The sequence below is a fragment of the Stegodyphus dumicola genome, chromosome 7, assembly GCF_044657685.1.
Source record: "Stegodyphus dumicola isolate Sdum_Otavi_A_Nest chromosome 7, ASM4465768v1".
NCBI lineage: Eukaryota > Metazoa > Arthropoda > Arachnida > Araneae > Eresidae > Stegodyphus > Stegodyphus dumicola.
The window spans coordinates 207,106,401-207,119,427 of NC_140774.1; the positions used below are offsets into that span (position 1 = coordinate 207,106,401).

Genomic DNA, 13,027 nt, shown 5'->3' on the forward strand with positions numbered 1-13,027 from the left:
TAATTTAAAGAGAAATCTATTTAATTTAAAAAGATTCGAGGAAATAAGTTTCAATGAAATGCAGCCAAAAAAGTGCTCATAATTTAATATTCCGTGCAAGGGAAGTCATGTGGTCTACACATCAGACATTTTAATGCTGTGCCTACAACAATTGTTTAAAATAGATTTTGACAACTAAATATAGCAGGACAAAATCGGGTGTGTTTCATTCACTATATGCGCGAAGTTCTTGATATAATCTATATCCATGACATTTAGGAGCTCACTTTCAGTTATATTAATACCAAGTAATTCAGTGAAATACTTAAACCAGCTAATTTAATAAAAGAAATTCACACTTGTATATCCACACACTGAAAATTTTCTTATCCGTAATATAAAACACAGCACAAGAAATAAATATTTTGCAAAACGTAAAAAAAAATAAAAAAATTAAAATAAATAAATAAATAAATAAATATTAACATTAAATAAGAATAAATCAGATCATGCAGATTTGAAAGGTAGTTCTGAATATTTTTAATTAGCTGTTACGTTGGCGGACGGCACGTCCAACTGTGTGACTGGAAAAAGTAGTGGTGCTGTCTGTTACAAAAGCAACTGTAAACACTTAAAAAACAGTTCATTTTAATTTACCGTAATTATTTATATACAAAAACTTTGAATGAAGCAAATTTAAACAGCATTTAGAAAGCAAGGGGAAAACCACGAAAGTGCCCATGCTGTCAGCCTTTCCATCGGAATGTGAACCCCGGACCGAGCTAACGGTGTTTAGCCTTTTTACCACTTGGCCGCTGTTGAGCCTTTGTGCCTACATGAAAAGCTTAACCCCTTCCGGTAAAATGACGAGTCAAGCTCGTCATTGGTTTTTCATGCCATATCGCACAATGACGAGCTACACTCGTCATGCATACTGTTGAATATGATAATTAATTTAGTTTAAAATTTCTAGTGTACTGAATTTGGCAACACCTTTTTTACTTGTGGAAATATCACAGATCCTATCACATGTTGTTACATAGAATTTCTTGGTACAAGTCACGCCCAAATTGTTGTTAGTCTGTAAGATTTCATTCTTGTAAAAATTTAGTGTGAGCATCGGTCAATATATATTTCTGTAAAGGAAAAATGGTACTTTTCCGTTTGGCTGGCGCAAATTTCCATTTCGCTGGCACAAGCGATAAAGTCGCGGAGTGTTGAGTTTCATGAAGTGTGTAAGATTTATTTATGGTTGGTGTGAAGAATTAACTTCAGTTAAATGGTATGAAAAGTTCTTTCAATATTGTTCCAAAATTCAATATTTAAATATTTTTTATTTATGCATTCAAGATAAAAAAACATCTTAGAACTAACATTTGCTGACATTTTTTATGTGTATACTGTGTGTTGTTGCCAATAAAGCAATAAAGTCTGCTTGGCGAGGTTTGCGCCGGTGAAACGGAAAAATAACGCAAAAATGTGTTGTATAGTAAATACCATAATAGATAAGAGTTTTGCAGACTATGAAGGTAAAGGTGATTGGAGCGATTATGAAGAATCAGAAGAAATAAGTGTACACTTACCTGATACTGATAATGAAGATAATAATAGTGAAATATTACCAAGAAAGCGAAAACGTGTTAGGCGACTAATAAGTGATGATGATTGTGAACCTTCTGGAATCGCAGACAAATCATCGGAAGAATGGTGTTGGAAGGAAATAGATAATGTGCCTGAAATAAAAAAATTTACAGGAATACCTGGTGTAAACCCTCTGATTATGCAAAACTAGGTGCTAATCCAAACCATTAGAGGTTTTTGAAGAAGTATTGAATGTGAACTTTTGGGAAATACTATCAATAGAAACTGACAGGTATGCGGAACAAGTAATAAAGAAAGAACATTGTCCAAGCAAGAAAATAGATGTAGAATGGTTTTTAATCTAGTAAATATTTCATACATCGGTTAATCTTTATTTCATACAGTATTTCGCAAGTTCATTTCTTGTATTATTGTAGACTCTAATATTTTACCTATATGTATTTAAAATTATGAGTTCATTTGTTTAATTAGTTTTGTGATTTAGAGACATGTTTTCCATGCCATTCTTTTAGAAAAGAAACTCAGTTTTGGGAAATAACAATACAGATGTGTGATTTGATGATCGGTGGATAGTTACCATTATGACATCAAAATGCTTTTTTTTAATTTGAGAGAAAATAATAAAGACTTTGAAATAAATTTTATTTACTTTTGAATAGAAGCTCAATATAGCAATATGCACGTAAATGGCACATAAGGTATCATTTTTGTTTTGAATCTGAAATCTTAGGGGATAAACTAGGGAATAAAGTTAGGGGAGTCTACTGAGAGGATGATAGAGGAAAAGATTTGCTTTCATATTATTCTATCATACACCAAGAAGAGCTATGCGCGAAAGAACTAGGATTTGACCGCCTAATGAAAGTAGTGAGCGATACAATAAATTTTATTCACTGGCATGCTTTAAACCACAAGCAATTTAAGGAAATCCTAGAACATACAGATGCACCACATAGTGATCTCATATATTACTCTGAAGTATGATGGTTGAGCCGTAGAGAGCTTTGAAAAGGATTGCTGATTTGATTGATGAAATAATATTATCCCTTGATGAAAATGGGAAGCAAACTAGGTTTTTAAAGGAAAAGGGCGTAGCTAGGGTTTCCAGCGCCCGGGGAACTCTAAAGTATGATGGTTGAGCCGTAGAGAGGCTTTGAAAAGGGTTGCTGATTTGATTGATGAAATAATACTATCCCTTGATGAAAATGGGAAACAAACTAGGTTTTTAAAGGAACAGGGGCGTAGCTAGGGTTTCCAGCGCCTGGGGAAAATTGAAGAATTTGCGCCCCTTTCTGTGTGCCAAGAATGGAAAACATTTCATTAGAAAATTTCATAGCATCAATTTGGCGCCCCTTGGATGTTGCGCCCGGGGACAGATGTCTCCCCTTGCACCACCCTAGCTACGCCACTGTAAAGGAACCATCTTTCAAGTGCGACTTAGCATTTTTAGTTGATGCGAGAGCCCATCTGAATGACCTAAACACAAAATTGATGGGAAAAAAATTAGTTCATCAATCACCTAACAAGCAGTATCTGCTTTCAAACTAAAACTCCAGCTGTTCTCAAAGCAGCTTGGCTGTCAAAATTTTGTCAATTTTCTGTACCTGAAGAAGCTAAAAGAAAATTTTCCTGATAAACAACTGGAAAGGCTGCTTATTTTTTTTGTAGTGATTTACAGACTTTGAATTGCATAAGATTAAATTTAAACTGTTCAGGGCTCCGTTGTAGTCGAAGAAGCTCCAGAAGATGTTCAATCAGAACTTATCGATGTACAAACTTCTGACTTATGCAAATCCAGATTCCATGATTTAGATATTCTGGACTTTTGTAGAACTCCACCTGCCGAATTTTTGCACTTAAAAAATAATGCAAGCAGATGTGCTATCATGTTTGGTAGCATATATATATGTGTGAACAAACATTTTCTCTTATGAATCTAATGAAGTCAAAATTAAGAAATAAAGTGACAGATCAACACTTGCAATCTGTGTTATGAATATCAACAACTAACTTTAACCAAATATATCAAAAATTTTCATATAAAATTCAGTCTCAACCATCACACTAATGTATTTAATTATGGCTAACTTTACACATTTTTATTAAAATATTTGTATGCAAGTATTAAATTATCATGCAAAAGCATAAACTGTATTTTTTCCCCCAAACTGAACTGGGTGTTTTGGGTCCAATAGTACATGCAAGGGAAACCGCATCCCTCTTAGCTTAGTATAACAATGGGCCCCCTTTTCCCTGAAGATGTGCAAATAAGTAAATCCTAATGGAGTTTCTGCCACACCTGAGTGGTATCGTACAAAGTTCAAAATCTGGACGTCCATTATCTGGAATGAGCTAAAATCCGGACCTCAAAGCCACAAACCATCAAGAAAATCAAAACCATCAACCATCAATAAAATTTTTCTCGTAGGCTTTACGCATGCGCATTTCATTTCCCCCTCCGTGTATAATAAAACATCTGGAGAGTCCCAATTCTTAATTTCACTTCCACACCAAATAAAATACCTTGTTACTGAAGAAACAATCAATTTAGCATAAATTTGTATGATCAGTAATTTGGCTCCGTTGCTGCGTATTTGCTTGGCACGCATCTCAAACCGAAACATTCTGCATAGGTACATCATAGATCTGATGCACACCTGGCAAATCATTATTTATTATACTTTCCTTTCATTACCACATGTTTATCTAAACATCTACTTGACTAATGACTCGCAGTACTCGTTATCTACTTGAGTAATGACTCATAGCAATACCTAAAAAAAATATTTTTTTTAGTATTTGAATAATAAAAGAGTGTGGTGACCTTATATGTTGACATTACGCTTGATTTCAGTTGTGCTAAAAATTGTTGATGAGGAAAAATTTACCAAAAATTTCTTTCCATATGCTAAAAATAGATTTTGTTAACCCAAAGATTACATTTAGGGCTCTTTGAATTAAGAATAACTGATTTGGTATTCACATAAACCCGGAACCAGCGCAGGACTCGTATGGTCACACTGGGTTGCAAAATTTAGGACATATTTATTCAGAACTCTGATAATGTGCATGTGCAAGAAATAGACATAAGTATAATAGATAACTAAACTAATACAATGCAGGCTTAATTGTCTCAGTGCATGATAGAAGCAAGATAAAATTTAATGGAACGACGTGTCATTAGTCGCCAAGCTCATGATGCATAGCCAAATATGTATAGTGAAGGATAGCTAAATTTAATGATAATAGCCGCGAATTTTAAAGGTTTTCAGATATAGCAAAGCAAAGGTGAAATTTTCGAATTAACAGATTTTGTAAAGAAATGTGGAGAAGCGGTAATAAATGAAGATGATATAAAGAAGTTGTGATGACAATGCTTCTCAATCATCAATCAATTAATGAATAGCGAAATCTGTAGTGTGGTTCTAGATCCAGAAATTACCGCTACCGATAGTGAAGAAAGGGACAGATAAGTTACTGAAAACGAGAAAATTTCGATTGACAAGTTAGTTGGAAGTCTCAAAACAGCAGTTACAGGACTTCAACAATGTAACTGAACAAGAGATTATGTCTGTCTACAGAATTAAAAAGAAAGTACAGTCAAAAGTCGTTAATTCGGACACCCATAATCCGGACCTCAAAGCTACAAACTTTTTGCGCATGCGTCTTAGTGACGCATGCGTGTAAGACCTTTACGGCGGCGAATACGCGCGTGCACAAAATACGTTTACGAATGCGCGTTTAATGTATAACGGACGGTATAAGCTAAGCTAAAATTATCTAATTCAGTTAATGTTGCAGATTACGTTGTTCCTTAATCTTTGAATTGGATTCGGCTTATTATTTTTTGCAGACTATTAGAGCAATTTTATAAAAGTAAGCTTGAATTTTCGATTATGTCAAATAGAATTTCTGATATATATTTACTAATATGTAAAGGATCTACAAAGCGAAAGTATGTTTCGAAGTCCATTAAACAAAAAGTGGAATTGCTGCAAAAAATGGATAAATGCATATCCTTTGTTTATCTTTAACGCCGAAAAAATTGAAAACAAAAAAATTTCGATTGACAAATTAGTCGGTATTCTCGACACAGCAATTATAGGACTTATACAGCAGAACTTTGTAAGTGAACAAGAAATTATGTCTGTTTATAGAATTAAAGAGAATGTATTATCACATAAAAAAAGAAGCAACTTAAACGACTTACATTGAAAGAAATGTTTAATAAAGTAAACAAATAAATAATAAGCTTTTTTATTTATTTATTTTTTTTTTTTTTTATTTTTTTTTTTTATTTTTTTTTGTAAATTTTGATACCTTTTAGATCATAATTGTTCTTTATTTCATAAATTACGGTTTCGTATTTTTAATTTTATAATTTCTGCATGCCATCTTACCAGATTTAAACTGATGATCTATAATCCGGAAAAATCGATAATCCAGAATCGCTCAAGTCCCGACGAGTACGGATTAATTACTGATATTTATTTAAAATTGTGAATTTCTTTATTTTATTTAGTTTTGGGATTTAGAGATGTATTTTGCATGCCATTCTTTTAGTAAGAGAGTCTTTTAGTAAAGTCTGCTGTCACTACAATAAATGGTACATGTATACAGGTTTAAAAGAAACACTCATTTTAGGAGACTTTCATCTCACATTAAAAAAAGTGTCTTCATTGTTAAGCTGCATTTGAAACAGCCTCCTGTGCCTGCCTTTTTGTTATCCAGAATAATTAATTTTATTTCAAGGCAGTTTAGTAAACAACGCTTTAGTGAACTGGTTTGAAATAAAATATAATTTGAAAAATTCTCTTCTGTTGACCAACATCTCCAGTATGTAAGTGTCCAGTTTTTGTGGCCCATAGGCTCTACTTGCATCGTGTGATGCTGTGCAGAAGCCCTGGTGTAAGTGAAGCTCTTTTTCGGATTTCTTCTAGTAAGCAAAGTCAAATAAAAGTGAAGCTTTTGGTAAAAGCAAACTGGTGTAAACTATTTCAAAGCAAACAATATGTGTATAAGAAGTTATATGAAGTGCAATATATTGCACATATCTAGTATAATAATGTATAAGAATTTCATGTTCTTTTGAATAGAATCTCAATATTGGAATATGCAAATGAATGATACATAGGGTATCAATTTCGTATGAAATTTGAAATTTTAGGGGATAAATTTTGGAAATATTAAATGTATTTATAGTAAATTCTCTTTAATTCATAATTCTGGGGTCTTAAGTTCTTCGTAATGTAGGATAGTATAACAAAATCTGACATACATGGCTCACCATAAATGTGCACGAAACTGTTGAACTCGAAAAATTCATTTCCAGCAACTCATAATTTTTTCATAGTTTATATTAGTTTTACTTAATGTCAGTGCACTCTTAAAACTTGCATGCAGCATTCTCTAGGTTTTGATATGTGATTGTAAATATAGGAAATGTTTGTAATATGCACACTAACTATTCTGTTAGTTGTTTCTAAATACGTTTGTTACTTTTATATGGCAGCATGAAAAGGAAGAGAACAGAAGCTGCTGCTCCATTGCCTCAAGTAAGTTATTTTTTTGCAACAGAACTAGAAGTAAATAATGGTTCTAATCTGGTAGCATTTTAGACATCTTGTATTTAATGATAACGATATTTTTTTACATATTTCACAACACACTATTAATGCCAAAAATTGTTTGACAAAAATACATTAAACACACCAATGTGAATTGGAATTTATAACACTAAAACTACATTAATCTTCAATACTATTCCATTTTTTGTATAAATATCTCTCTGGGTGACCACAAAAGTAGAGTTGTAACTGTAAATGTTATTTATAAACTTGAAGCATCATTAATGGGAATTTCTACAAATCTGTGTGCTTTGACTCTAAAATGCTAAATGATAAATTTTTTCTATAGAATCCATACAGCATCTCATTTTATCCAAAATATGTTTCCACAGTATTTATTCTGCTCATACGAGGGCTATCCAGAAAGTAGATTACATTTTGGAATAAAAAAATAAACAAAGTATAGGAAACAAATTTTATTATATACAGATGAAAGCCACACTCAAATACTACTTTTCTACATAGTCACCATATAAATTAAGGCATTTATCGTAGCGATGGACGAGCTTGGAAATTCCTTCGTCGAAAAATTCGGCCGCCTGCGCCTTCAACCACTTCGTTACCTCTTCTTGCAGCTGTGCGTCGTCATCAAAACGCTGCATAGCCAGCCACTTCTTCATTGCTGGGAATAGGTGGAAGTCGCTCGGTGCCAGGTCGGGACTGTACGGCGGATGAGGAAACAACTCCCACTTAAAAGATTCAAGAACTTTACGAGTGACATTTGCCGTGTGGGGCCGGGCGTTGTCGTGAATCAACAAGATCTTAGAGCTCAACATTCCTCTGCGCTTGTTTTGAATTGCTCTTCTGAGTTTTTGGAGAGTTTGGCAATACCTTTGAGAGTTTATTGTAGTGCCTCTTTCCAGGAAGTCCACCAAAATTACACCTTTTCTGTCCCAAAAAACAGTCGCCATCATCTTCCTTGCCGACATTGTTTGCATGCATTTCTTGGGTTTTTGGGGAGAACTTGTGTGCCCCCACTGCATTGATTGCAATTTCGTTTCACAGTTCACATGTTTCACCCATGTTTCGTCACCAGTAACGATGCGATCGAGTAAAGAGTCACCATCCTTATGGTAAGCGTCCAAAAAGTTCAACGCTGCAGCCATTCGCTGATTTTTGTGGTCCTCTGTCAAGATTTTTGGAATCCATCTTGCACAAAACTTGTGGTAACCAAGCTTTTCGCTGATGATTTCGTGCAACAAACTTCGCGAAATTTGTGGAAAACTCAAAGAAAGTTCCGTTATTCTGAAATTTCGATTTTCACGGACTTTAGCATCGACTTTTTCGAGAAGTTCGGCGGTCACTATGCTGGGTCTCCCACTTCGATCTTCGTCGTGAACATTGGTTCGGCCATTTTGAAATCTTATGACCCACTGACGCACTCCACCTTCAGTGATAATGTTGTCCCCATACACTTCACGAAGCTGCCGATAGATTTCTATCGGTTTACAGTTTTTTGCAGTCAGAAACCTTATTACTGAGCGCACCTCGCAGCTCGCGGGATTTTCAATTAACGCAGACATTTCAAACCGTCACAGTATCTGAACGGAGCACAGCACGAACCTCTCACTAGCATGGCTAGATGCAGACTGAGCTGCGCAACGCTCTGACCCCAAGATGGCCGCGCTAGCCCCGCCCCTAGCGGACACAGACGGAAACGTAATCTACTTCCTGGATGGCCCTCGTATTTCTTACATTGTAAAAGGTTCTATATATGGGACACAACATATTCTGAAGACTAATGTTGATTATATGAAACTAAATCTTCAGAATTTCCATCATATCTTGTTTATACATATCTCGAAGATTATGCAATGATGTTTTTAACTGCAGTTAGGTTTTCTGTAACTGCAATGAAAAACTGCAGGATTCTATGTGGTGAGAGTTTTTAAAATGTTGCTTTTATATATTTAAATAGTTTACTGATATTTATTTAAAATTATGAATTCCTTTGTTTTATTTAGTTTTGTGATTTAGAGATGTGTTTTGCATGCCATTCTATTAGTAAGAGAAACTCAGTTTTTGAAATGGCAATACAATTGTGTGATTTTATGAATGTGTGATCTCAATATAGCAGCATAAACATAAATGTCATGTTGTAATCTCAAGGTTTTGATATGTGATTGTAAATATAAGAATTATTTGTAATTTATGCACTAACTATTGTAATAGTTGTTTCTAAATATATTTGTTACTTTTATAGGGCAACAGGAAAAAGAGAAAAAGGGCAGAGTCTCCTGCCTCAGTGCTCCAAGTAAGTTATTTTTTGCAACAGAATTGGAAGTAAATGATGGTTCTAATCTGATAGCATTTTAGACACCTTGTATTTAATGATAACAATATTTTTTTACATATTTCACAACACACTCTTAATGCCAAAAATTGTTTGACAAAATATATTAAACACACCAGTGTGGATTGGAATTTTAACACTAAAACTGCATTAATCTTCAACACTATTCCATTTTTTGTATAAATATCTCTCTGGGTGACCGCAAAAGTAGAATTGTAACTGTAAATTGTTTATAAACCTTCAGCATCACTAATGGGGATTTCTACAAATCTGTGTGTTTTGAGTCTAAAATGCTAAATGAAAATTTTTTTCTATAGAATCCATACAGCATCTCATTTTATCCAAAATAAGTGCATTTCTACAGTATGTTAATATGTAGTAAGGTTCTGCAAGTATATGCAGATCCTTAAGAAGAAAGTATTTTTCCACAATATTTATTCTGGGTTGAGAGGAAATTTTCAGAAAGGTGCCTTTTGATGCCATTTCCCTCTAGGCGTCAAAAAATTCCTCCCAAGGATATAACGATTCAAGATGGCGGAAAAAATTGCGCCAAGTGCCGCTTATCTGAGTTTTCCTGATTTTTAAATTCATAATTCAACTAAAGATTTTCTTAAAATTTAATTTAACTTGGTTAGTAGCTCGAGCGGCGCTGCTGCGGCACCCAAGTGATTTGAAGTCATAAATCGAACGACGCTGCTACGACACTATGGTCTTTTGTAACGCAATCTCCTTATTTACGATGTGAGATAAGATATTTTTCTTGGAAGTCTTTTCATGGACTAGGCTCCACTGACATTGTTGCCAAATCTTAGCTCAGTTTAGTTAGTCTCAGCATAGCATTCGCTTGAAACAGTCTTGGTAGTAAATATAGTAATTAAATAGTGTTTTACCCTAAAAATATGGAGGAAGATCAGATCAGCTCGAGTTCGGACAAATTCGATTTTGCTGCTTTGGATGACCAACTTGCAGCGATTTCCGACAGAGTCCGCCGCGAAACGAACGAATCCAGTGGAGAAGACAGTGATGCAGTAAGAGGTGTGAGAGGACGGAAAATTAGAATTATAGAGAGTGACAGGGAAGTTGAGAGTGATGTTAAAAGAGAAGTTGAAAGTGAACCTGTGGAAGGTGCAAGTAGTTCAACATGAGTACTTTGTGGAGACTACGACGAAGTGCCTCCAAGCGTACAATTTATACCTGGCCAAAGCGTACAATTTATGCTTATTTATACCAAATTCATGGCCACAGAAACATGAATAGTTTCTAACATAAAACAACCAATAGATTTTTTTAAACTGTTTTTCACTAATGACCGCGTGAAAATTGTGAAACCAATACATATGCAAAAAGAAAATTGGAAGGGAAGACGCTATCTGCAAATTCAATTTGGCAAAGCTGAAATCGTGCTCGAGTTGCTGGTGAGTGCAAAGGGTTAACAAAATAAGCTATATAAAAGCAGTAGATGCAGTTCGTAAGAATATTATTCTTTAATTTTCTGATGGATTCTGATCTGAGCACCATTACATATGTCCTGTTATTTGCTCCGTATGTAATGAAGTTCATGAACTTGGCCAGTTTCATGTATAAAAAAGATGGAATCACTGTTGGCAGCAGTGCAGGGCATTATCAAAGTTTTAAGAATTTCTGTTTTGCACATTTGGACCATCAGGGAGGAGATTCATTCTGAATGAAGTAGAAATCAGTACATCCGTATATCCTGAAACAAACATGCTACTTTCAGCTAAACAAGTTGTTTTTTAGATTGTGTTTGAGTGTTGCCTTCTCTCCATGTCAGCAGTCATGGATTAGCTGTCTCTGGGCTAAATCTGGATTTCTTGGGGAAGAAAGCTTGACTGTGCATTTGTCCAGTCTCAGAGTTTTTAAGTCCAGTATCTTCAATCCTACTCCACACATGGAAAAGACCTATGTAAATTCTTTGCATAAGCTTCTTGTTATAGCCATTGGAGGCTTTCTTTGCAATGTGGCAGTTTATTACCTGTTCAGAGGTACCATTATTAGCAAATAAGGGTCATTCTTTTGAAGTTTGAACTTGTTAATGATGTTGATCAATATGTCTATAAATGCGTTCTATCTCTTGGAACCAATTCAGCCAAATTCGGAGGCTACCTCTTTAGTTTACTTGAATGTTGGATGGTATTATCAGTTGATACTGGCTTTCCATCTTGGTGGTGTGGTGTGTTGAGAATACGGCAAAGCACACTAGGGTTATCTGCCTAAGGGGAGGGATGCCTTCGTGGAGGACTTTCTAAGGGGAACTGGCTCATATACACGTTACACATGGGGAAAACCACGAAAATGCCCATGCAGCCAGCTCGTTCGCGGGATTCGGACCTCGGATCGAACTACCAGTGTTCAGCGATTTTACCGCTCGGCTGCTGGTGAGCCTTCCATCTTGGTATGGCTCATCATATGAGGTTTTAATGCAAAATACTTTTGACCCTGGATTCTGCGATGAAAGATTAAAAAATCTGCTGTTACTACAATAAATAATAGAAGTGTGCAGGTTTTTGTAAGAATCATTCATTTTATGAGATAATTTGTATTTTAATCAGCTTCCTATGCCTGTCTTTCCATTATCTGGAGTAATGAATTTTATTTCAGAACTGCTCAGGAAACAACGCTTTAATGAATTGGTTTGAAATGCAGTTTGTTTTGAAAAATTATCTTCTGTTGATCAGAATCTGTACTATATAAGTTTCCAGTTTCTTTGGCCTGCAAGCTATTACTAGCATTGTCTAATGCTGTACAGAAGCCCTGGTATGAGCAAAACTCTTTTTAGGATTGCTTTTTGGTAAGCAAACACAAATACATGTACAGGTTTTCCATAAAAGTGCAGTGGTGTAAACTATTACAAAGCAAAGAATATATGTGTTAGAAATCATATGAAGTATAATAAAATGCTTTCAAATTCACTGAAGTTTTTATTTAAATGTAAAAAAAAAATTATTTAAATGTATATGTTTGTTTAAATGTAAATATATAGTATGTATATGCAGCGCTCTAATTCTGATTTTAATCCTTTTCAGAATCTTGAAAAGATTAAAACTCTCTGTAAAGAGGCGGAGGGCATGCTCCAATGTGCAGCCTCCCTAGGTAATTAATAGTAATTTTTTTGGCATATGTAGTAATTTAATGTTTTATATATATTTAGTTTGATGTTCTTCTTTTTTATCACAATCAAGGTGCATTATTTTCTGTTTGGCTTTTGTTAATCTTGTAATGATTATAAATGTTTGAATATAATGATGTTTGAAATGCACTGAAACCATCTGTTAATGAATTTATACAATTTTTGATTATTTCCCTCTTCTGAGGATGTATTTGTCCTAGAGACAAGCAAGTTATTGCCTCATTTATGAAATAAGAACTGAGGTTCAAGAAAATTTAAGCAAACTTATTTTTCTAAAAAATTCTAATTTCTGTGAACAAAAGGCATGTCTGGTGTTCGTGTTTTAAAATTCTGTGGCTTCTTGGCTATCAGCAGAAATTTTATCTTTTGATTTAAGTT

The 13,027-nt window shown here is 34.5% G+C and overlaps 1 protein-coding gene across 8 annotated transcripts in view; it reads left to right on the plus strand.

Moving 5' to 3' along the window:
- Positions 1-13,027, plus strand: part of LOC118203587 (uncharacterized) — a 61,488-nt gene that overhangs the window by 18,520 nt on the left and 29,941 nt on the right. For all 8 annotated transcript variants that reach the window (XM_085821278.1, XM_085821280.1, XM_085821276.1 and 5 more), the window contains exons 2-4: positions 7,094-7,136; positions 9,412-9,462; positions 12,546-12,612. In XM_085821278.1, the coding sequence (XP_085677404.1) occupies positions 7,095-7,136; positions 9,412-9,462; positions 12,546-12,612 (160 nt within the window). In that variant the 5' untranslated portion in view covers position 7,094. The remainder of the gene's footprint in view (positions 1-7,093; positions 7,137-9,411; positions 9,463-12,545; positions 12,613-13,027) is intronic.